Source organism: Oryctolagus cuniculus, chromosome 6, assembly GCF_051225735.1.
Source record: "Oryctolagus cuniculus isolate XC-2025 breed Fujian yellow rabbit chromosome 6, ASM5122573v1, whole genome shotgun sequence".
In the NCBI taxonomy this organism is placed as follows: domain Eukaryota; kingdom Metazoa; phylum Chordata; class Mammalia; order Lagomorpha; family Leporidae; genus Oryctolagus; species Oryctolagus cuniculus.
The window spans coordinates 17,887,213-17,913,103 of record NC_142872.1 but is presented as its reverse complement, the minus strand read 5'-3'; the positions used below and the strand labels follow the sequence as shown (position 1 = coordinate 17,913,103).

Below are 25,891 nucleotides of genomic sequence, written 5' to 3'. Positions count from 1 at the left end.
ATAAATTCAGCTACAATCATGCATAAAGGGCACTTATTACCAGTATCAATGCCCATCTAATTAGTGATCTTTTGAAAAGTAGTATCATGTGAAGAAAAAAGCAGTCACCCCAGCTCTCACAACACAGGAATCCATTTTTAATGGTTTCTATTAATTTGACATCCACTGGGGGCAAGAATGTATTCTATTACAGAGTTAAGAGCACTGTGTGCAATTATAACAATGAAGTCATGAAGCAGCCTTGTGCTTAAGTGTATTTTTTTTTTCTGAATGGCAATTTATTAATGCTAAGAGCTTGTATTAAACAGAGCATGGGGAAGCAGAGCAACATCACCCTCCAATTCACTGTCTCCTAGAAAGGTCATTTCCAGGGGAAGGCCAAATAGTCAGAGGATCTACTAGGAAAGATGTCCTCTTTTCCTGGTGTGTTTCCTTAGAAACATGCACCTTAAGGAGACCCATCTCAGGATATTTTCCTCGGTGCTTACCTGCATGGGTAGATTTGTGGACCTCTATTTTTTTTAGATTTAAAATAAAGACGTAGGAGAAAATGTTCTCTGAGCTCCGTTGCAGCTTCCATATTGTAAGAATTAGTATCAGTGCCTCTCTGCTTGGACAAGGAGACATGAGGAGTGTGGTAACCAAGTGATGTGCTGGGGCAGCTCATTAGAGTTGTGAGTGACACTTATTATATTTTCCAGAATTTTGTAAGCTAGTTGTCAAACACAGGCATTATTAAATTAAAACACATCAACTTACAATCCAATTAATTATATCTTAAAAGGGAATATTCAAAATTCATTAATTTAATTATCTTATTTCCTGTTACTGTGAGCTATGCTCTTGAGGTTACTTAGATTTACTGTATCTGTAATGTTGGAATATTATATAATACTATATAATACTACATAATGCTATATAATACTATACAACGACGAGCCCCTACCTTCCGTGGGGTCATGCTGGAACCTTGAAATTGCCTGTGGTGGGAGAATTTGCACCCTGGGATCTGTCAGCTGTTACACATCAGTGCTTTTCAGTTTTTCAGAGACCTGGTTACTAAACATTTACCAACACACCTCCAGGGTCACCAGGCTGAGACCAAGGGCGGGAGGGAGGAAGTGGATCTCAGTAAGGGGATCAGAGCGCCCCGCAGGCAGACCACACAGAGTGCCTGGAGGACGGATTTCACAAGGAGCATTTTTACCTAAGTATGCAGGGCCCTATATTCTCTCTTAGCCTGATGCGAGTCTGGTCCTCTGAAGGAGAGAGAGAAGGAGGGGAAGTTCGGCAGGTGGAATTCTGGCCTGAAAAGGCAGTTCTAGGATGGCTTAGATTAGGCTCCTGTCCAGTCTTGGAGCCAAAGTCACCTGCAGTAAAGTCCTGCATCTCAGAGAAGGGGCCAACCTTGCTTCCCCCACTGCACTCAGTGATCGCTGAGTGTCCTGTCGCAAGTGTGGCGTTGGCACCCACGTTGTGCGTTAGGTAGCAACAGGGCCATGTACAGATGGGAGAAGTCCTGGGGAGAAGGCGGTAGGCTCTGGGGAGACACTGAAGACCAGTAACAGTACCACCTGGCTGTAATGCAGGGCAAAACGAGAAGTGTGGTGCGTAACATTCCTCATCAAAGTGCACTGCCTCACACACGTCGTAAATGCTCTTGATACCCCAAACCTCCAGAGCTGGGCCTACCAGTTCTGTAGATAAGTACCAAAGACCTGACACTCTCAAGTAAAAGAAGACCATACTTTGCTATACAGACAAGCTCTTGTTATTCTATCTTTCTTTAGATTTCCAGCTCCCAAAACTTGCAGGACTTATGAATTATTGCAGGTGTATAATGAGAAGGAAGGAGCAACATTATCAAGTCACCTCGGGACACTAAGGAAGAAAAAGCCAAATTTGGCATTGCCAAAGCAAGCAGAATTCATTATTCAACCAATCAATCAATTAATAGGTATTGAACCTCTGTCATGAGTCGGACACTACCGAATATTCTGGCCATAGCGCATTGAACCATAAAGAAAGATCTTGCCCTCAGGAAGCTTTGGAATCCACATTGGAAAGACAGTCAGTGAACACACAAACCAACTCAATAATACAACTGCAGTCACTAAGCTCAGGAAGACAATAAAGCAGAGTACTAGGCTGTGGGACGAGAGTCCTGAACCACACATGGGGTCAAGAAAGGCCTTTCTGGAAAAGTGATGATTGAGCAGCCAAGATCAGAGCTTTTCCCTGTCCTATTGAAGGCTGGAATTCAACTCTTACTATTGTAGCGCCCATTGCCTTTGACAAACTGCATACAAACTAACAGAACCAACCTCTACTCTAGAGGGACTACCATTCTCCACCGCCTGCTCAAGAGCAGGTAGATGTTATACATGGTTACACATGTCAAAGCAAAATATTCTCTACGAGCTTCAAGTTCCAAGGCATTTGTTTTTAAAAATCCTCCCAGTACTGAGGGAATGATAGAAAAAATATTTTGAATGATAACTAAAATCCTATATACATGTGAGATAGTAGAAACAGTTTTAAAATTTTTACTTTCTTTAAAAACAAGTTCTTTCTTTACATATTCTCAAACTATAATAGATGTGAACAATAAAAAAAATCTGGTACATTTTGATGTGTGCAATTCAAATATTTGAAAAATATATTTATACATAAAATATTGGGAGTCCAGAAAGAACTAAAATTTTCTTCCTTTTTTGTTACAGGTAAGGTCTATATATTTAATCCCAAGCAAAATATTTAATCATTTTGTCTTTCCTCTACATTCAGATGTTCATACAGATTAAACGATTCTATTTGGTCTTATTTCAAGTCAGGTTTACCAGATATCCAGACAAAACAGAAAACAAAAAAGATGACCATTTTCCCATTACCTAAAATATCTACCCTACAACTTAACTACAAACATTGGGATGCTAAGACAAATTCTAGCTCTGTTCCCTCATAACCCTTTGGGTTGTCTCATGGTTGGCAGAACTCTGTCATGGAAGCCAGCATTGCCTCTTCAAACCTGCATGTAAAAGGAAAAGACTAATGTGTCGAAACACTTGTCTGTGATCATCACTGGACGTCCAGAGAGGACAGGGTTCCCGTCCGTTCTCCTAACAGTCCTAATGTCCAAGATGCTGCTGAATCAAAAGTGACCTACGCAGGTAGATGGAGCTGGAGAGATGGAAAGGCTCAACTATTAGTTTAGCAGTATGAGGATGTTCTCTGTGTTGCACAGTATTCAACTGCAGTTACAAGAAATTAATGGACTGTAAGTTCTACTTCTAGGTATTTAAAGACCACTTGTTCCATAAAGCTCTTCACCATGTGCCAGCCATCAAAAAAATACCATGACAGAACAGCCACTTTTTTGCACATCTGGATTTTTCTATTGCATGATAATTCTAAGTCTTCAACACATGAGGATGTATAACATGCTATAAAGCAAGAGCCATGCGAGGCATCCCCCAACATTGTGCTTGCAAATGGTTTGGCTGATTCCTTGATAGAACTCAATGAAGCGTGCTTCTGCATTTTGAGCATCTTATCCTGTGCCAGTCAAAATGCAGGACTCTTCCCTCCCAGTTCTCACTGTGTCTGCCTAGTCTACCTTAGTTGGAATGAGGGATTTAAAGCACAATAGAATGGGGGCTATTTAACAATCTGTTCTCAGAGGCAGGTGATACTGTGACGGAGCAGCAGAAAGCCACAAAGCCCAATTTGCCATGCGGTCACCTGCCTTTACCTATTGGGGCTTTCTCCTCATTCCTGTTCCTGCTGCACACTTTCTCAATTCAGTCTAGTGAGCTTTCCTTTGTAAGGAATCTGTTAATTCCGCATGTATGATTTTATTTTTCAAGGCTTAAAGTTCAGAAATTACAACAGGATGGATCTCTTTCCATGTTTATCTCATTTTGGTTCATTAATTTAGCAGATCTTTCATATCTGAAACATGAAAAGTTGACATTTACATTAAGAAAGGGCAAAATTTATCGAAGTTTTCTTACATGATTTCTTTGACTAGTACTTTCTCTTGGTTCTTTTCTCTTTTTTCTGGATCAGCAATTGTTTCCATACGGAGTCTTGAGCTAGTCTGCCTTTGTTCTTTTTATCCACCCATGATTTCCATCTTTTAGTGCTGGGAAACTCCATTTGATCCTATAATTAAAACCATTTAAGAGTTTTAATCATGTTTTATCTATGTTTTCCCCTATTTTCCATCTTAGCCCCACTTCCATGATAGAGGCTCACTGCAGTTTTTCAGTGCAGTCTCTTCTCTTTGTACATGGGCTGCGGTGTTCTCACCAAGTGACTTGTGATCTTTCTCTGCCTATGCACTTGGATGGTGCACTAGATTTCAACACTTCTGTGGAACTCTCAGTTTACTGGTGTACTGACAGTTAAGGCAGGCATTTTTCCTTCAGTGGGTAGTCAGTGATCAGCTTAGCCCCTTTGTTGATCCAAGAGGCAGAAGATCTCCAAGTTCCCAATGTGGGAATGAACCCTCCTAAAATTCCATCACACGAGGGACAACTAGCCTCTTTCATTGCTGCATAATGCAAGGGCCTTCTCCTCTCCTTTCTCTTTAGATATCCACCCAAGTCATCCGGCTCTCACCACGCACCAGAGTCCACCTCTCAACTTCCAATAATTCACACTGACAATTTTACCCATAATCTTATTTCAGAGATGCGATGTCTCACTGTACATGGAATCTCGTTAAGTTGTCAGCGTCACCCCTGACTTTTTCTGGATGGCTCTATTCTCCAGAATGGGAATGTGAGGCCAAGTCACCATCCTCCTGGAACACACTTAATTAACAGCACTCTTAACTCTTAGGAAGAGACCATGTTACTGGAAGAAGAACCATGTTATGATCGCTTTCCTGAATTACTTCTCTAGAACTGAAGTATTCTGAATGTTTAAGGCTACTGAATCATCATAAAACCCTACAAAATAGGTACTACTCTTTCTAACACAGTACAATGTAGAAAACAAGACCTCGAGAAGTTAAGTAAATCAGTAAAACCACAGAGTTAGTGAGGTGTTTATTTCCTGGACTAATGAACCACCGAAAACAGCCTGAGTGTTTCACTCCTCTGCTTCCCTCCACCATGCTTAGCACTGAGACTTCCAGCAAACACCGTATTTGATCCCTAGAACACCCTGCTATACAGTGAATGCTTCAAAAATACTTCAATTATAAATGAAGGCTTTAGCAGGCACAGAGAAAACAGAAAGCAAATCCACATGAAGCAACCTCAAGCTATTTACAAAAGAATGGACTCAGTCCCTAACCTGTTCCTGGAAGCTGTTTATGAATAAAACCTTAAAAGCTTGCTTCTTTCCCTAAAGGACATGCAGTCTGAAAGGGAGGCACAAACACAAGCAATCCAATATAACACAACACTAACGTTTTTTAAATCATATATGTAAAGGGTTCTGGGGCCACACGTGAAAAAAAAATTTGTTTCAACAGGATCATAAATTTCTTCTTCTCAATCAACAGTAGAATGAGAAATAGAAATAAATGCTATGAAGAATTTTTAATTAGAAAGTTTATTGCACCAATCTATAAACTCATTCGGTAATATAAATGACAGTGTAGGCTACTACTGATGAAAATTCATCATCTTTGGAAAATAGAGATATTTCAACATGGAAAGCATGGTTTGTTTGCCACAACCAAGTAAAACCAATGTCATTTGACTTTTTCCTTTTAAAAATATATATTGAGATTCAGTCATATCAAAATGAAGCCTGGATCAAATGCTGTACTAGAATAAGTAGACCCAATGTTAGGACATCAGTATTAATAGGGCTCTATGGGGAAGGTGGCTGAACATCTTTAGTTAGCACACAGGCTCCCATCTACACTGTGTGATTCACATTTACATGTTATGTACACTTCTACGATGTAAAGCCCTTCAGACCAAAACCTCTGTTGACACTTAGTTTGAATAATGAAGACATGTTACTCAGAAATACTTGGAAAACATAACCCTAAAACTCAGTTTTTTATTATTTTATTAAGTGAACTTGTACTATGAATTATAAATTATAAATTCATAATACTGTGATGCTCTTTTTCACATTTTATAATATTTATAGTTTAAAAATCCAAATTAAGGGCAAGTATTGCAACTCTTTGGAGTCAAGATGCCCACATTTGTATAAAATTGTTTGCATTACAATACACTACCATTATGCTAATGAATTCAGTTGACATAAGCTATAACTGTCTTCCTATAAAATTCTGCAGTTGGTTTTCCTGAAATTGGTGAGTATAAATTCCATTAAGACAATGCTAGATACATTACATTTTCTGTTACTATTACTACAATATTGTGGGAGATGAATTAACAACAAGCGCTGTAAATAATTATGAAATTTTCCTTATAATATAATTAAGTACAGATAATACAGTCTCCTTATTAAAGTGAACATATACATTTTCATTTGGGCCAGTTATAATATACTTGTATAAAAATGCAAATAATTTATAAATTTTCTGATCTACCAACTTCTAGGGAAAGAATAACAGTTTGGCTAATATTCCTTTATAAGTGGCTTTTGCAAGGTAATTCCAAACTCACTGCTTTGACCACCAAAGGATATATGGGAGAAATTATTTCTAGGTTCCAAAGTTAATATGAGTTCAAAGGTCATGAGACTAGATTCATTTTGTATAAAGAATAATATCAATATCAAATTAAATTAAAGATAACTGGCAAAATTCCTAAGGTGTCCGAAAATCTCAGGGGAATAATCTGTCAAGGTTCTTTTATTTTCTCTTTAATTCTCATCCTGACAAAAGTGTTTCTCTCCTTACACAGACATTTATAAAATACTGCCTCCTCAACCACATCTGGCCAAATATAACATGTAGTTTTATAATACTCAAAATACTATGTGCGCTTTGATGTCTCAGAAGTCCTGCCACAGGTACAAACGCTTCAGGACACCAGCAGCCTGAGCAGTTCCTTAGAAAGTCTGCACAGGAAGCTACCGTGGTGGCCCTCTGTGGTTCACATCCGTGGCCCAGGTTCTCTTAAGTGGCTGTGGGCTTTGAACACAAAGCTTTTTTCCCCCCCTTTTTTTGGTAGGGGAATGGGAAAAGAAACAGGTGATTTAAAACAAAGAAAAGACACCAGGAAGTAAAGGGGAAAACACAAACTTACATGGAGCTTTGAAAGGCTGATGCTTACTAAAGAAGAGGAGAACACCTGTGATCCTTACCAGCAAGGGCTCCCATGACCCATACGGTCCTCAATTCGATGCCCACTGCCTGCAGTCTAGGGTCAGTCTATGGTTAGCTATTGCAGTAGATCAGTTGTTTCTAAGCATGGTCTGGACAACCCCTTATTTCCTTGAGTTGACTTGGGGGTTCATTAAAAGAAACAAGCGTCCTGGAGTGGTTGTTCTAAGTGGGTTTGCTGTATTACTCACCCAACCAGACTGCCATCCCAGGTGCCAGCATGAGACATGAAATACCTGGACATCCCGGCGCCACATTCAGCAGGGACAATGCCTTGAGCTCTCTACTTGGAGAACAGGGACAGAGGACGGAGCTATTAATGACTCACAGAGGCAGAATGCTACGTCTTTGAAAGACAGAAGATGACTGCCTTCTCTTATGAGGATGCTCTCTATTCCACCTTTCAGTCCCTCTGCTTCCTCAAGTAGATCAAAGAAAGAAAAAGGTTCTTGAATCACACCCACACCACCATGAGACACCACCTGGCAAGCACAGGATGAGCATCTGCCATGGTTTGCCTGAAACGATCCAGGATTAAGAGCACTGCAGGGTAACTACTAAGAATGCCCTCATTTGCTGTCAAGTGTCCCAGTTTGGATAACTAATTACATGACTACTCCATAGAAGGGCCGTCGTGAGATCGACCTGTAGTTCCTATGCAGTCACAATGTTTCATTCTTGCTCCCTTACCTCCTGGTTTAACCAAGACTGAGGAAACCAAGGGTTCAGAAGGTACTTCATTCTGGACTACTAAAAAGTTTCTCAATTTTAATCACAAGCTATCCACCTACGGTTACTGAATCAGTTTAGTAATGACCAACTTTAATAGATTCAGATTATATATTTTCATTTCTTCCCTTCAAAAGAAAAAAGAACAAAGCATTTTTACCAAGCAGGGGATGAGTGACAATAATACAAGAAACTGTGAAGATATAATATAATAGTTTTTTTCATTAGCAATCCAAAAACTACAAAACATAGAATATACAACTTAAAAATGGAAATACACATTAATGAAAAGTGGGGAACATGTCATATTAGCAATGCAAAAGACCAGCTTAAGCATAGTTTCCCTACCTCCACAATCAATCAAAAGGAAAGTGCCCTTTTCTCAAATATGCACAAAAATATTTCAGTCACTTCTAGGGAAAAATTAATCAAAACTGTTTGCTAATTCTATATTACAGCTTGTATTACTAATGGTTTACAAAACTTAAGCATCTTCTTACATTTAAAATTTACACCCTTTCCCAAACATTACACACTCATTCAATCCAGTCTGTCAAAAATAAAATTATTGCATTTCTGTAGGTATGAAATAATTATTGATATGTTATGAATCTCAAGGGATGCACATGTAAGATAGAGTGATCCGAATAGTGTCACAGGTTTGAAGTAGGCCAAGGGCTAAACAACAGGGAGAAACCACCTTTGCCTGGCACATTTTGTATTGATTTCTGCAATTCTTCTACTATTTCTAAAAGAACTCTAATTGTACATTCCTTCATCCTAAAAAAAAAAAAAAATCTAAACTTTTCATATTTAAATTTGCTATCCACTTCTAGAATTCATTCCAATCTACCCAGCCCTGCCACTGGACAGGTTGTTTCCTCCTGAATCCATGTGAGCCCCAAGTCCTGAGTCCAGCTGAGAGAAGTGGAGCAACAGGGACTCAGCAATGTGACCGCTTCTTCTCCATCCTCAGCGAGTCCTTCTGTCAGGAAGCACATTTTATGGTAGGCTGCACAATCCCAGAGACAGCTCTACGATGCAAATGAGAAAGGAAATGCTTAAATCTTAATTTTTCAAGCAATCAAGTCAACGTCCACTGCAACCCGTGTCTCCGAAGGCCTTCTGCAGTCCATGCTTTTAGCTGACACCTTCAGATAAGCCACGCTTCCTGGTACAGTTCCGAAACTAACAGCAATGGGAATCACGTCACCGTCTCCTTCCAAGTCACCTGTACAAAAAGCACCTACAGTCAGCGTCAGCCTCAGCTTGGAGCTTCCTAGTCCATGTCCAACAACTGCTTATCAGGTCGTTGCAGGATCCCCATGAGAGGGCAAAGGTGAGGATGGAGGAGAACCCAACTGCAGCTCTGGAAAGCGTTCCAGCGGCTACCCAGTGGTTCTTTGGTGTCATTCAGTGCTGCTGCTGCTGCTGCTGCTGCCACTGTCCTCTTGCTTAGGGGAGGATGAGCTGTCTCGCACAGGCAGGAGGTCATAGTGGCACGGGATGTGGCTGTTCTTTGGGAGGTCGTATGGATCCTGAGTGAGGTGCCCGTTGTTACTGAACATTCCTTGTACAACACTCACGGTCGGTTCTATAATAACCAAGCACACATTAATTTTTTTTAAAATTTATTTGACAGGTAGAATTATAGGCAGTGAGAGAGAGAGACAGAGAGAAAAGTCTTCCCTCTGCTGGTTCACTCCCCAAATGGCCGCCACGGCCAGCGCTGTGCCCATCCGAAGCCAGGAGCAGGTGCTTCCTTGTGGTCTCCCATGCTGGTGGGTGCAGGGGCCCCAGCACCTGGGCCAACCTCCACTGCCCTCCCAGGCCACAGCAGAGAGCTGGACTGGAAGAGGAGCAACTGGGACTAGAACCTGGTGCCCATATGGGATGCTGGTGTCACAGGTGGAGGATTAACCAAGTGAGCCATGGCGCCAGCCCCAGCACACATTTTTTTTTTTTTTTTTTTTTTTTGACAGGCAGAGTGGACAGTGAGGGAAAGACACAGAGAGAAAGGTCTTCCTTTGCCGTTGGTTCACCCTCCAATGGCCGCCGCGGCCAGCGCACTACGGCCGGCGCACCACGCTGATCCGATGGCAGGAGCCAGGAGCCAGGTGCTTTTCCTGGTCTCCCATGGGGTGCAGGGTCCAAGCACCTGGGCCATCCTCCACTGCACTCCCTGGCCACAGCAGAGAGCTGGCCTGGAAGAGGGGCAACCGGGACAGAATCCGGCGCCCCAACCAGGACTTGAACCCAGTGTGCCGGCGCCGCTAGGCAAAGGATTAGCCTAGTGAGCCGCGGCACCGGCCAGCACACATTAATTTTAAGAAATGGAAAATCCGAAGAATATGGAATTTCTTTTAAATATCAAATTCAAGAGGATCTTTTAATAAAAATATAAGGGAATAAGACTTTTAAAAGCATAATTGTTTTATAATCACACAGCGTTTGTGCCTCTTTGGTTGTTAGATCAACTGATGCACACAAATCACACTCGGAGTAAAGAGATAACCATGTAGTGGAGAGGGTGGCACTCAGAGAATATTTTTAAAACCCTAGAAATGAGTCACTGTCTGGCAAACACCATGGGGGTCATCTAGCCCAAACCCTTATTCAACAGCTGAGAAGACCGAGGTTCTTAAACATTAACTCAGATCCTGGAAACATTCCAGAAGCTCAAAGCTTTAGGACTCCAAACTCATTCTCAGTTGAGTTCTCATCCTACTGTGGTGCGCATACAGCACAATTTTAAAGGGAACCGTAACTGACTTTCCAAAACTAAATTTAGTATACTATGGTTTCCAGTTTAAAAACTGAATATATTAAAAATAAATTGTTATGTATGTAATTGACACATCTAAGGCATAAGTTATTAGTGTTAGCCCCTTCATTAGTAAGTAGTAGATAACTTTTAAAAGTTAAAGTCACAGGGCCGGCGCCGTGGCTCACTAGGCTAATTCTCCGCCTGGCGGCGCCGGCACACCAGGTTCTAGTCCCGGTTGGGGCGCCGGAGTCTGTTCCAGTTGCCCCTCTTCCAGGCCAGCTCTCTGCTGTGGCCAGGGAGTGCAGTGGAGGATGGCCCAGGTGCTTGGGCCCTGCACCCCATGGGAGACCAGGAGAAGCACCTGGCTCCTGCCTTCGGATCAATGCGGTGCGCCGGCCATTGGAGGGTGAACCAACGGCAAAGGAAGGCCTTTCTCTCTGTCTCTCTCTCTCTCACTGTCCACTCTGCCTGTCAAAAAAAAAAAAAAAAAAAAAAAGTTAAAGTCACAAATGCTGGGAGAAAGAAAGAGAGATTAAAATATATAACCAGCTTGAATGTCTAGCCAATGGTGGTGTGGCTGTGGTATATTTTATCTTTTTCCAAATGGAACTCACAAGGGGAAATAAAAATAACTAATTTTAAACTGAGCTGTTATTAATTTGAATCAGATTCACATCTGAGAATATTATTGACATATTAGACAAGTTTAAAAGCAAAATGTTCCAATCCTGCTAAAAGTATTATATAATATAATAAGTACAATCAGGAAATGGAACCACCTGTTCAATCGAGTTGTATCATTGGTTTTGGCCAACTCAACATATTAGCTAATATGACACACATGCTATTCCATGTGTGCTAAAATACTTACTATGGTTACCAAACAAAAGACGGATGGCCAGGTGGAAGATAAGGAAAACTTCCAATTTTTCATATTTTCCCTAAAAAATCCATTCGACACCAATCAACGTGACCAGTGTAAACACAGGTTGCATCTAAAACATGAGACGTTGAAAATTATGTTTAAAACACACACACACAAAGCCGCCACATGGGGTTCTTTCTATGGTGGGGAGAACTCACCAACTTCATAGACGTTCTTGGTGGCTGTCGTAGAGCTGTTGATCTCAGCATACGGGGAGTCTCTGCGCGCTGGGGACTTCATCTCCACATAGCCACACTCTGAGTTTTTAGGGATAAGCACGGGTGGGTCTTTAATAGTGGCATACGGGTTCTCAGAACTGCTCAGGGAGCAGGTACTTGAATTATATTCCGAGTTCTTTCCCAGGTCTGTGAAGAGAGATGGAAGAAAAAAGCCAATGCTGTTTCACAGCACTTTCTGGAGACTGCTTGCGTGGGCGAGGTTTCCGTAATTCCACACGCTGAACCTGTTAGGATACACTTTCCACTTCTGGTGGAGAGAATGTGTCATAAAGTGAGCCATGCATTAAGCTAATGTTAGCTCATAAGGTGAGTACCCATGCAATACCATGGATCTGATTTCATTTTGACGATCACATTCAAAGGTAATTAATTCCATTCTATTTTACTAATAGAAAAGCTACTAACTGAAACCTTTCAACCAAGCTGCTGAGGGCTGGGAGGAGCACAACAAGATGGTTTTGCTATAACAGACAGAAAGGCGTCTGTGATGTGAAGGAAGATTCCCTGAGCCACCCCCGGGCAGGCACCGCACGCCTTCGACGCATCCGCACAGACTTTGGTGCACACCTAATTCAGCTCCTCTCTCTGTTTTCCCTTCCATTTCCATTCTGACATTTCTCTCAGCGTAAGCCATATTCCTGCTCTAGGAAACAGGAGCATTTCCTCAGCAAACAGAAACCTCTCCTCCCTAAGACTAAGACTCTATTTTTTAAAAAGATTTATTTATTTATGTGGAAGCAGAATTACAGAGTGTGAGAGAGAGATCTTCCATCTGCTGGTTCACTCCCCAAATAGCTGCAACAGCCAGGGCTGGGCCAGGCTCAAGCCAAGAGCCAGGAGCTTCACCCAGGTCTCCCATGTGGGTGCAGGGGCCCAAGGACTTGAGCCATCCTCCACTGCTTACCCAGTTGTATTAGTAGGGAGCTGGATGGGAAGTGAAGCATCCAGGACTCGAACCCATGCCCATTTGGGATGCCAGCATTGCAGGTGGTGGCTTAACCCATTATGCCACAAGGGCATTCCAACATTTACACTGTAACAAATCCACTAATGGTTACTCTCCATGTCAGCTGACCATGTCTGGGCGTTTGGTGCAGTAGTTTACCACCCTAACAACTCCACATTTTCTCTACCTTGCAACTCTTGCTTATTTAAAAAATTATTTCACTCTGAGATTAAAAAAAAAGTTAAAAATCGTGATTATCACACAGGTATTTCTCCAATTTGCACCATACCTTTTAGGGATTTTCCCATGTAGCTTCTGTCAAGTCCAAATGCACCTATGACAGAGAAAGGAAAAAGACACCCATTGAAAATGTAAAGTAATGAAAATTCATCCAACATTCCAAGGTCGTGGAGGAGCATCTCCCCCAACCCCCCGCCGTGGACAATGACCAAGGCTGCAACCTTCTCAGCAGAGCAGCTGTGCCGGGTGTCTGCAGTGCTTAGAAGGAAACACACACACGGGACCCTCTCCCTGCTCAGTTGACTTTGGGAAAATCTGATCACCACAGGTAGTGACAGACGCACCGACGTGAGTCACTGTACTTGATGCTAGGCAGCATAGCAGAAACAGGAACTCACGCCTTTGCAAAGACGTTCCAAGACTGCTGGTTTTCAAGTAGTATTCCAAAAATGACCATGCAGTTGCTATCTCCACTCTACTCCCGTCTTTCTAAGACTGGCAGCTTCTGACACTGCTGACCACCACATTATACGCTGAAAGAAGTTGTTACCCATCTTTAATCAGCTTTGAACAACTTGATTTTTCCAGGCATGGGGCAGTAGTTACGTGTGAGCCTGGATGGACAACAACTTCCTTGTTTCAAAATGTCTGGCCCCTGTGTGGGGGAGGTCGGAGGTGAACAGGGGGAGCATTCGTGCTCACATTGGGAAAAATGAAGCAGAAGCAGACGTGAGAATCCAGCTGTCTTCATCGCGCCGGATGTGAATGACATTTATAAAAATGTAAAACACTGTGCATTTTTCTACATAGATAATCCAGCTTTGCCAGCACCATTTACTGAAGAGCTTCTCCTTTCTCCAGTATATGGGCTGGACACTGCCAAAAATCAGCTGGCACGGGGCCGGTGTTGTGTTGCAGCAGATGAAGCCACTGCCTGTGGTGATGCTGTCCCAGAGAGGTGCTGATCTGAGTCTCGGCTGCTCCACTTCTGATCCAGCTCCCTGCTAATGAGCTTGGGAAAGCAGTGGAGGATGGCCCAAGAGCTTGGACCCCTGCACCCACTTCAGAGACACAGATGAAGGTCTTGGCTCCTAGCTTTGGTCTGGCCCAGCTCAAGCCATTGTGGCCATTTAGGGAGTAAACCAGTGGATGGAAGATTCCTTTCTTTCTCTCTCTCTCTCTCTCTAACTCTGTGTTTCATACAAATAAATAAGTATTTTTAAAAAACCACTTGGCTATATGTACACAAATTAATTTCCCGGCTCTCTATCCTGTTCTACTGATATATGTGTTGGTTTTTATGCCAGTACCTTTTTTTTTTTTTTTTTTTTTTGACAGGCAGAGTTAGGCAGTGAGAGAGAGAGAGAGAGAGAGAGAGAGAGAGAGAGAGAGAGAAAGGTCTTCCTTTTTCCGTTGGTTCACCTCCCAAGCAGCTACTATGGCCGGCGCATTGCAGCTGGCGCGCTGTGCTGATCTGAAGCCAGGAGGCAGGTGCTTCTCCTGGTCTCCCATGTGGGTGCAGGGCCCAAGCACCTGGGCCATCCTCCACTGCACTCCCTGGCCACAACCGAGAGCTGGACAGGAAGAGGAGCAACAGGGACAGAATCTGGCGCCCCAACCGGGACTAGAACCCGGGGTGCCAGCACCGCAGGCAGAGGATTAGTCTAGCGAGCCGTGGCGCTGGCCCATGTTGTCTTAATTAATTACCATAGCTTTTAGCATGCTTTTGTAGTATGGTTTGAATTCAGGTATTGTGGTGCTTCCAGCTTGTTATTTTATTTTATTTGCTTAGGATGCTTTGGCTATTCCTGGTCTTTCATGACATCACATGAATTTTAGGATTGCCTTTCCTAATTCTGCAAAGAATGTCACTGGTATTTTGATAGGGACTGCATTGAATCTGTAGATTGCTAATTAAGAATGATAGACTACCACAGTTTTAATGGTCTGTGGCTACTTTAAAATTTACTGTATGTGAGTGAAACTGACATCTTTTTGTTTGATTATTGTTTATAGCTCTTGCCTATATTCCTGTTGAACTATGGTCTTTTCTACTTTTTTTTGTTGAACTCTTTATTTAGTGGGACAATGAGCCTTTGACTATAATGTAAGTTAAAATGTGTTATCTCAAACATTTTTTGAAAAGGAAAGAAAAATGTATAATAGTGATTCTCTTTTCCCTGACACTTTTTTTGATTTTGGAAAATGCAGTTATTTTTCTTAACATACTTCATGTTCTCATGAAACGAGATTACTATTATTTCAAATAAATCAATAAGTAGTTTAAGAATAGTCTCAGTTTTATTGCCAAGATGGTAACTATGAATAGTTACTGCCCCCATCAACAGAAACTCCATGGGGCCCTCACTAATTTTCAGGGTGTACAGGGCTCCTGGTTCCGAAAGGTTTGAGACTCCTTGGTCTGCTCCTTCACTGTGGGCATCTAGAGCCCCTCCTGATAAAGACAAAGTATCTGAGCCGCGGCTTCTCTATGTGAAAAGACACCAAAGGGGAGGACACGCTGCAGCAGGGCTGGGTACCACGTCTCACACTTTACAGACTCTGAGGCCTTGCACAAGTTGCTGACCCCCTGACCACTGGGTTCCTCAGTGGTATCCTGGGGATGCTGACACAACGCCACATGGAAGAAAAGCTTCCAGCAGCGGCCATCCTTGTCCCTTTGCATCCAGTGCTGGCCCAAAGCAACCCAGGGTCTGTTCAGGAAATAAAGCAGGAAGGACGGCGGCCGGCCCACGTGGGTGTTCGGTGTTGTTCCGCTGATGCGTGTTTTCAGCAGACCCCCACAGCCCAGGAGCCCGGGGCTGTGTCCAGGGCGGGGAAGGTAAAGGCCTTGCTGGGACGTGGGCAGGAGCACTCACCGAGCTCGTTGAGGTACCCGCCATGCTTCCAGTCGGCCGGCAGCGTCCCGGTGCAGTCCACCATCGCGCCCCTTTTGCCAGGATTCACGTTTTTGAGATTCACAAACAGCTGATTGTTTTTTGACTGCTGGCAACATACAAACAAAGGCTTTAAACAAAGGGAGCCGAGCGTGACCCAGCACAGAGGTGCAGGGCTGGGGGAAAGCAAGTCCAGGGCACACACCAGGGATGGTCCCTAGAAGAAGCCGAGAGCAGGGACTGAGGCGATTGCTCCTGACCTGGTGGCACTGGGAGGGCAGCAGGAGCTCATGACCCAGGGCCCATTTATTCCTTGTGACCTCACCTCATTACACTCAGCCCCGCTGTGCCAGTTAGACCTTGCTGGGATTTCTATACATGGAACTTTGACTTGGGAAAAAAAAATGCATTCCTGGTCTGAGCTTCCCACCCAAAGCTCCAGGATCTTATGTGAGTCACGGGTGACGCTCTCCAGGCATGGCTGCGCTGATGGGGTGGTCTGCCTGCCTCCCTCCCGGAGTGTGTGTGTGTGTGTGTGTGTGTGAGAGAGAGAGAGAGAGAGAGAGAGAGAGAGAGAGAGGAGAGAGGAGAGAACAGATGCGGTGGCGGGAACGCGAGGCTGGGCAGAATGTCAGGGGCTCCATAACCCTGCTTCACTGTGATTAAAAGCTGGCTGCACCAATTTAATGACAACTGGATTCACTTCATTAGCCCGTGCTGTTTCTGAGAGAGAGCTGGAACCGCACAGGGGAGCCTGCAAAGACCACGTGGGAGGGAGAAATGCTTGGGATTTCAGAGCAGAGCCAGGAGGCTGGGAGGTGAGCCTTGGAGGTGAGCCTGGGATCTCCCACCACTCGGAGCTTCGGGTCTCTCGTTTAATCCTCCCTTTCATTCAAAGCACGGAAGCCAAGAGTGGTTAGCAAGGCTGGGCACACGCCAGTCCTGCTTTTACTCTGGGGACCATCGGTGACACGTCAGAAGTCCCAGCTGCACATGGTTCAACTCCAATCACCGGGTATTATTACGGCTGTGACTCAAGGCCAGGAGCCCAGGAAAGGGTGCTAGAAGCCGGGTGGCGAGGAAAGACAGAGCTGGCAACTCTACCCAGGGTCCGTGCGGCTACAGGCCTCCGTGACGCAGGGTTAAAGCGGCGTCACGCAGCGCCAGGAACGTTTTTCCAGGGCGTGTGATGGAAACGGCGCAGGCTGCACAGACAGGGGCGCCTGACTCACTCACGGGCAGCAGTTACATGGCAGAGACTCCTGCTCCTTGGGGTTTTTGTCAGCCAACTTGAGAGCCTGAGACACACCCAGAGGGCACTGCCTGGAGGGACCGTCAGTAGCAGGAAAGTGTCTGGAACAGCGGCGGCGGCCCTCCATGAACGCGCGTGCCTGCCCCTCTGCCCTGCCCACCGTCCAGCACCCGAGCACGCCCCCTCACCTTGGCCATGGTCATGCGGTCCCTGTTGTTGACGTGCGGGGACGTGGCGCACTGCGTCAGCGTGTGGTAGCTGGGATTGGTGAAGTAGTGACTGTTCCCCGCGCCGCCCGTGCTGTGGGGCAGGGTTTCTGCGGGAGAAGCAGCCGGTTACCACACATACGCCCTTCCAACTCCTGCCTTTCTGGGCTCAAGCCAGAGGATGGAAGCTCAGGACCGACCCCAAGTGCTTGAGCCATCACCTGCTGCCTCTCAGGTGCGCGTTAGCAGGAATCCGGCTTGGAAGCAGAGCTGGGGTGAAAGCCCAGGCCCTCTGATACCGGCTAGAGGCAGCCCCAGTGGCATGGTAACCTCTGAGCCAACTGCCTGCCCCCTCTTTCTGTAAACGCATGAGCTCCTCTCCCAGTCCTCTGCACTGAAAATGTACTGCTAGGTGCATCAGCTGCTGTGCTGATGGCCTTAGGGTGCTGGTATCCATGAGCAGCCAGCCAACCAGCCTGCCGGCTTCCGCAACTGCCCGCAAGTCAGTGCAGATTTCCAGTTTTCAATCCGTCTAAAGATGACTTCTTCTGGGGGCTGTCACTTAAGTTTTGTTTTTCTAAATTTCATGGGTACTTGGGACAGAAAGGAAGATTCAAAAAGCTTTCTTAAAGGACTGCCCTGGCTCTTGCTAACGCCACAAAACCCCGATGTTGTTATGTAGCTCGGTGGCCCTCGAGGCCAGAGGTCCCTGTGGAAAGCTCTGGAGCTCAAGAGGCAGAGCCCGGTCACTGCCCCCATGTGCTCCTGAGCCTGGTGCACTTCAACGCTCTTGTCCATCGCTCCGCCTCACCTGGGACAGAAGCTGGGACTAGACACGCTTCTTCCTGATGGCAACTTCCTAAATCTAAAGCAACCACACAACGAGCCCAACTTTGAAACCCTCCTAGAAAACCACAAGGTGATGATTTTACAATCGCTGAGATCACAACAAAACACTGTGACCATTCACAACCTTTCAGAACACACAGTTCTCTCTGAGAGGACAGACAGACACGCAGACAGCACAGTCACACCCCCAGGGCCAAGGGACCGGGCGAGACATCCAGGCCAGGGAGCGCCAGGCCGCTCACCGGAGACGGTGTAATCCGCATTGATGACCCGCATGGCCGGGGTGTAGGTAACGGCGGGCATGCTCGGCTCCTTCCCCTTCTGCTTGTGTCTGTAAATCACGAACAACCCCAGGAGGAAGAGGACCACGAGCACCAGGATGACGATGCCCGCGATGGCTCCGATCTGGTAGGAATCAGCAGGCAGTGCGGTACTGGTTCGGCTTAGGCTGTTCAGATTTCCAACGATGATCACTCCGGCTGGAGAAAGGAGAAGCAGCTCACAGCATCAGGACAGCCGCTGCACGTGGGCTTGCCCTCTGCCAGCAGAAATCCCCGGCCCGGCTAAGGCCTGGGTATTTCCAGTTTGTCAAATGTTAACTGGGAGGCTTCTGGGAACAGAGCAGGAAGGAAAGACAAGCATTCCTTGTTTTCAGAAGCCTGTGGCTGGTGTGTGCCTGGACAAAGGATTTACTGAATCCAAAGACTCAGCAGTAGGGGTTGGGAGCTCTCAGACATTTCATATTAAACATTTAGACTGGCAGTTAACCTGAGGTGACAACTTACCTAGCTTTGATTTGTTACTCAGCACTGAGTTTATGGGAGACAAATCCTACATGTCCCAACTGTCTAATCCTGTGTCTGTCCTTAGCTTTTCAAGTAGATTCCTCCCAAGCAAGCTTAATGCCGTTACAAACACTGTCCAGGAACTAATTTTGATGGACCATCTCCCTCAGAAAATGGTGTTCTGCACAGTCATTTCTGCATAACAGCTACGTGATACTATCACCCTACAACCTCACTCATGAAGCTCCAAATTCCACATTTGACACAGCTCCCTCCTGGCCCCTTAAGGGAGGATGCTAAAGGTACGAATGAAGAGTCAAGAAATCTGGCATCTGAGCCGAAAGCACCCACAGACCCTGAGCATCCCCGCAGGCTTCTCAGGATGTGTTTCTCATCTGTAAATGAGGCAGCTGCCTCCGTTGTAGCTGCTTTTAGCACAATTACATGCTCCAGGGATTTTAGGATTTTCAAAGCCAGACCTCCTCTCAAACAGTCTGCCTGGAAACACAGAACACTGGGGCCAGTGCAGTAAGAAGACAATGTGCCTGTAATAGGATGTGATCATGAAATATAACATCTCATTGCTGTGACAGCCACATGTAAACCGTGAGCATGAAAAGCTATTTTATGAAAGAAATTAAATGTTGCAATTGTGAATATTTATGTGCTCTGTAGTCTAAGGTGAGTCCACCTCCAACAGTGAATCAACTTGAAATTTATTTATTTATTTGCGAGGCAGAAAGACAGAGAGAGAAAGACAGCAAGGGAGAAAGAGACACCGAGAGTTCACATCCACTGGTTCTTTCCCAAATGTCCACAACGTTCCTGGGCTGGGCTGAAGCCTACAGCCAGGAACTCAATGCTGGACTTCCATGTGGGGTGGACAAATATTTAGGGACTTTTGCAGCTTATTTGCTTCCTGTCATCCCAAGAGTGCAGCCTTGGTATGCCTCAGAACCACCACAGACACCTTCTCAAAGGCCTATCCACCCTACAATCAGAATTACGCAACTGGGACTATGTATATGACAGGTTTTCCCAGGAGATTATGATATGCACTCCAGTTAAAAACCATAGATGCCTTTGGAAATTTATGTTTATTAATTAAAAGTTAAAAAAAACCATAGATGCAAAATTTTTGAAATGCTCAACATATGCATGCCTACCATATAACTCAAATATTCTGCTTTTAGGTATTTATCCAAGAGAAATGAAAATACAGACCACAAAATGACTTGTACACAATGGTCCATAGATTTCTCTGTAGTAGTCAAAAACTGGATACAATACAAACATTCATCTATAGAAGGAGGGCTCAACAAATTATGGTGTATCCATTCATTGGAATATTACTCAGCAATGAAAAGAACTCAGTGACTGACATACACAATGATACAGTACAATCTCAGAATAACTGCAGTAAGTAAATAAAGCCAGACCCAAAGAAAGAATACAATGTGATTACATTTAAATGGAATTCTACAAAATGCAAACTAGTTTTATAATAACAGAGAGCAGACTAGTGAATGCCTGGGGTCTAAGGGGAAGTGGCGTGGAAAGGTATGTAGAATGTACAGAATGATGGATGTTGTCTTTTTAATGGTGATATCATCATTGCTTACATGCTCCAGATTTTATCAAGTTACATACTTTAAATATGTATTTTTTATGTTAATTATGCTGCAGTAAAGCTAAAAAACATCATAGGCTTAGGAGCTTTGGAATAAGAGAGATCTGGCATCAAAACTAAGATACATCCTCTCTAACAGCTCTGTGGCCTTCGGGAAATTATTTTAGCTCTTTAACTTTGGCTTCTTTATCTGTAGGACAGGAACACTGAGGCACTCACCTAGCAAGTGATGCCATGCAGAGCTGTGACAGGGATTATACTAGACAACCCACATGACCAATGGGTGGTGCATGGTGGTACATGATGGTCACATAACAACAGGGGATAGTGAGCGTTTGCTAGTACGCTTACCTTGATCACATCGTGCCCCCTTCCATCCTGGGCTGCAGTAACAGGTCCCGGTGATGTGGTCGCAGGTGGAGTTGTTCAGACAGTCACATATCTGGCGGCAGCCATAGCCATATGTTCCTGCAGGACACTCTGGAAAAGGAGATCAGGCCCAATGTAGCCTCCCGGTCCTGGGGAGCTGAAGCAAGGCTCTCTCTTACTGGGTGGGGAGCCCTTTCAAGGAACAGCTGTTCAGACAGGCTTACGGTGCCCAGGGTGTCTCAGAGCTGGACTGCGCTCTCTGAGTCACAGAGGGACTCACAGTCCAGCCTGCATAAGTTGCTGAACATTACATTTCTCGACACCTCCAGCTGCTGCATACCCGCCTCCCTGATGCATACACAGGGTGTCTGCAGGACAATCACACAGCACTAGTTGCAGTGACTCCATCAGACAGTGTTGCAGGCTGCAAGGGGTCTACACTACAAAGCACAAACTAGAGATGCTTCCTTGTGATCATAACATGTTGTACTGCAGGCTCGGGGAGCACCCCAAAGACATATTCTCTCTCGGATTAGCTGTGAGGAGGAGAAGATGGGGAGGGCAAGTGCTGCTAATTTTGTAGGTAAGAACTTCATGAACCTGGGAATGGTTCAAACTTCGGATTTGCAGGACGGTCTTAGAAGAGTTGGGCATGGATTTCAGAGTGTGAAATCTTCCTGGTGGAATATCGTTGAGTGAGCAGCAGGGGGCAATGTGCTATTGTTATTAATCAGAGTTCTCTGGCAAACACAGGGTTTCTGTTTACAAATGTGCACCGGGAGAAGTTTTCAAAAATAGGGACGTTTTAATTTGATGCTCAGTGTAATCATGGGAGCACTTAAAAGGTTTTCGCTTAATAAGACCTTAACCAGTCACCTGGCATTCAAGCAAAAGTCAGCGTTGAGCCGACTCTGGTTCTGTGCCTACGTTGAAGTATTTGGACTCATTCACATAATATTTATGCATGCAAGTGGGTGTGCAAGTAGCTGTGTGACTCACTGTCTGTTTCATGAATAAAGGAAAGAGCAACACAAAACTATGACTGGGTTGTCTTAGTCTTGAGCTGATTACTGAAAGTTGCTCTTGTTGTAATCGCTAGGGGGAAGACATCCCAAGAAGCCCTAGACTGTAGCGCCTAAGAATGAGACCACTTGGCTGCCAGGGGGCACTGAGGTGGTGGTGTGGTGGAGGGGAAGGGGAGCTCACTGCCAATGTCCTGACGGCCGATGTCCCTGTCCAGGCCATGCTGCCCTGCAGCTGGGGAAACTTTGCTGCCTCCTTCCCTAGAATATACACCCTGTGCCATTTCCTGTCTACAGGGGGTGGGGAGGGTGGGAGTTTCCCATAAGACAGTGAGCCCCGTGCAGTGCCAAGTCCTTCTTTATCCACCTCAAATATTCAGTGAAAGTTACGGAGGACACGAAGCACACACTCATGTGAAATACTCACTTGAAGATCTTATAACCCCGTGAGCAGATGCAGAGCTGCAGGGGTCGAAATGCACAGCCAAGGATGAGGAGGTCTGACGTGCAAATTTTCCTCAAATGGGATTTCCAAATAAAAATTAAGGCAGTAAGTTCCCTTGAAGGTTATTACATCCAGCAAGAAGTAGTTAGTGGAAGCAGGACAAAAGTATTCTCTAGGGAAGCCTATAGGGTGGCAATGTTTGCATGTTTGACCCTGCATCGGCAACAGGCAGGCCCTGGGACCCCAGCCCTGCTCCCCACCTAACATCTTGTCCTCCAAGGGGGATCCTGAGTCCCACCTTGGCCAGAGAAAAAGCTTAGCTGGCTGCTTTAAAGCTCTGAGCAGCCACGTTCCAAAAATAAGGAGGAGAGGAAGGGAGAGGCAGAAAGAAGAGAATGGAAAACTTGAATTCTGTCTCCATTCCTGCAGGCACACCTCTTCCACCCAGAGCCAGCGATGACCCCAGGGAGGCCAGTCTCTGGGAAGGGCAGTCACCAGCCATCAGCTCAGTCTGCTTAAAAATGGGAACTTCTGCCTTCATGTTTTCAGGCATCTAGCAACACGGCTTCTAGGGAAACACAAACTGCCCGGTTTCGGGCTGTGCCCTCGTACTCACTCTGTTCACAGTGTCTCCCCATGAATCCAGTGCGGCAAGTGCACTGCCCAGAGATGTGGTCACAGTCGGCTCCGTTTTGACACTGGCATATCAAGGCACAGTCCTTGCCATAAAAGCCCAGAGGGCATCCTGTGTGAGGAGGGAAGGTAGCAGGAGTCAAGAGGTGCTGGGGAGAAACACGGCTTGCACACCCAACAGATTTATGTTTAAACTTGAAAGAAGCTGAGTCCCTAGGGAATCAAGACAGTAGTGCGTATCTCAGCTTGCCACGGGGTTTCTTTGATGTCCCAAGGCAGGATTCTTGCAAGGAGGGTGTAACTCATAAGTAGCAGAGAGAAGAATTCCAGACCTGTCAGCGGAACCATCACTAGTATCCCTGGAGGCACAACTACATCTATCAAAGCTTCCCTGTAGCCTGTAGATGTACTTAGCACTTCCCCTCATCCTTTCACTCAACTGCTAGAATCCTGGACTCGGATCCCAGGACTCAAATGGGTACATCACATTAAAATCATCTCTAGGAGCCAGCATTTGACCTACTGGTTAAGTGCTCATAACCCACACCAGAGTTCCTGGGTTCAAGTCCCAGCTCTGGCTCTTCCTGCCAGTGCAGAACCAGGGAAGCACTGGTGACAAGGTTTCTGTCACCTGTGTGGAAGACCTGGCTGGGTTGGCTCCCAGCTTCAGTCTATACCAGGTCAGGCCACTGGGGGCCTTTGGGAGAGTAACTAAAGATGGGAACCTTTTCCTGCCTCTCAAATAAATAAATAAAAATAAAATTACGAATATGGTTTTACTTCTAGTACAGGACACCTCCAACTCTGTGGCTAGCCTTGTATACATCTATTACTAACTTGGACAACATTATTACCTTCACTGAAGATATACAATAGAAGGCTTAACTTGAAGCAAAACACCTGAGGGTGGGCATTTGAACACTGGTTAAGAGGTTGCTTGAAATGCCTGAATCCCATACTGGAGTGCCTGGTTCAGGGTCTCGACTCTGCTTCCAAGTCCAGCTTCCTCACAATGTGCACCCTGGTAGGCAGCAGTGATGGTTCAAGTGCTCGGATCATCCAGGTAGGAAACCCAGACTGAGTTCCAGGCTGACTCCACGTTCAGCCCTGGCAGTGATGGGCATCTGGGGAGTGAATCAGTCTCTCTCACTCTGCCTGTATCTCTTTGCTTTGACATGAAAATAAATAAAATAAAATACAATAAAATAAAAACAAATCCTTGTACTTTCCAGGTGTTTTCAAAACAGCAATAAGCTTTCACATGGCTGCATGATTTCCAGGTCTTGGACCTCGGGGGTCCCCAGGCTGAAGACAAACACGAGCTCTGCCACCTCTCCTGGGCCAGCAGCCGCCGTGCACACAGATTTCAGGGTTCTCTGGGGTAACAAAAGTTTCCAGGCAGGCTGATTCAGTGCCAAATATCACATGTGCCTTTCTCTTATTTTCCTCTTTTCTTAGGGTGAGGTTTAACGAAAGCCCACTTCTCACAAAGCACAGGGAATCACAGGCACCAGCTCACAATGACGGCTCCCTGTCAGGTGTTTGTTCAGCACCTCCTCTGCACCACATGTTTCCATGCATTCTTTTCATCTTCACAACAGCCCAGAAACACAGGGATGGAAATTCCCATCCAACAGACAGGAACTAAGCCCTGAGAGTCCCAAATCCCACAGCCAGCCAATGGCAGGATGGCAGGACCATGGCGCAGATGCAGGAAGTGTGGCTCTAGACCCCACGTTACTCCTGCCACTACCACTTCAATAGGCAATCTGTTTGAAGAAGGCTCGAATTCAGATTTATAAGTAACATCTTCCCAGTGCTCTCCTTAAGGAGTTCACAGATCCTCACTGATACACAACCAGCCATGCTTAGAGCAACCTCCTCCTCGCTGGGGCTCCCTTTCAACTGCTGGTTCATTCAATGTCCACATTCCCTTTGTTCACCCTATTCTCTAACTATGTTTGCTAATTAGTATTACATAAGAATTGTCTACTTTCTGACCCATTTTCCTTCTCAGCTAATTGCTATGACTTTAAATTATTAATGACTATCACTCATAACCATAATATATGACTTGTCCCCTTTACTCAGCTGAAGGCACGAGGCCAGAGAATTATTTTTTCCCAATGGTTCTCAGCTGTGGAGTAATGTGCACATATGTCCAATGATGCAGAGTGCTAATGGAACAAAAATGCTTAGGATCTAACAGTATACGAAATAGAAAGTAACAGGAGCACTGGTTCTCAGAGCATGGACCTGGGCTGGCATGACCACCTGTGGACAGAAATGCAAGTTCTCAGGTCTCCGCCCAGATGTAGCCAATCAGACGCACTTTGGGTGACAACCGTATTCTTTGCTTGTGGAGCCTTCTGGGTGATTCTGAAGCTTGCTAAAGTTTGGAAAACCACGGAAGCCACCTTCTCCAAGAACATGCATTTAGTCAGGCAGTGCTTACTCTCTTGACGACCTTTCTCATCTCCATCACCTACTACCCCACACCCTGTGCTGTTAAATTAAATCACAGGGAATCCGAGCCACGTATGTAGGATCTGCTTAAAGGAGAGAAGAGAAGGCGACTGCGCCCAGCACACAGCACTGCTCCACCTCAGTGTCCTGATATGACTTAGGGACAGAACACTTGGAGTGCGGTAGCTCTTGACCTCTCAGAGGAACTTAGATCCCACGGGGTGGTT

At 45.2% G+C, this 25,891-nt stretch overlaps 1 protein-coding gene across 3 annotated transcripts in view; it reads right to left on the bottom strand.

Annotated features, from left to right (window-relative positions):
• Positions 1 to 8,090: 8,090 nt before the first annotated feature.
• MEGF10 (multiple EGF like domains 10) overlaps positions 8,091 to 25,891 on the bottom strand; it is a 171,349-nt gene continuing 153,548 nt past the window's right edge. For 2 of the 3 annotated variants that reach the window (XM_002710085.6, XM_089334908.1), the window contains exons 18-25: positions 23,182 to 23,310; positions 21,081 to 21,209; positions 18,557 to 18,793; positions 17,448 to 17,575; positions 15,990 to 16,113; positions 13,160 to 13,204; positions 11,844 to 12,050; positions 8,091 to 9,587 (exon numbers count right to left, since the gene is read on the bottom strand). In XM_002710085.6, the coding sequence (XP_002710131.4) occupies positions 9,403 to 9,587; positions 11,844 to 12,050; positions 13,160 to 13,204; positions 15,990 to 16,113; positions 17,448 to 17,575; positions 18,557 to 18,793; positions 21,081 to 21,209; positions 23,182 to 23,310 (1,184 nt within the window). In that variant the 3' untranslated portion in view covers positions 8,091 to 9,402. Of the gene's footprint in view, positions 9,588 to 11,843; positions 12,051 to 13,159; positions 13,205 to 15,989; positions 16,117 to 17,447; positions 17,576 to 18,556; positions 18,794 to 21,080; positions 21,210 to 23,181; positions 23,311 to 25,891 lie in introns of all 3 variants that reach the window. The other variant, XM_051844159.3, reaches the window with a different exon arrangement.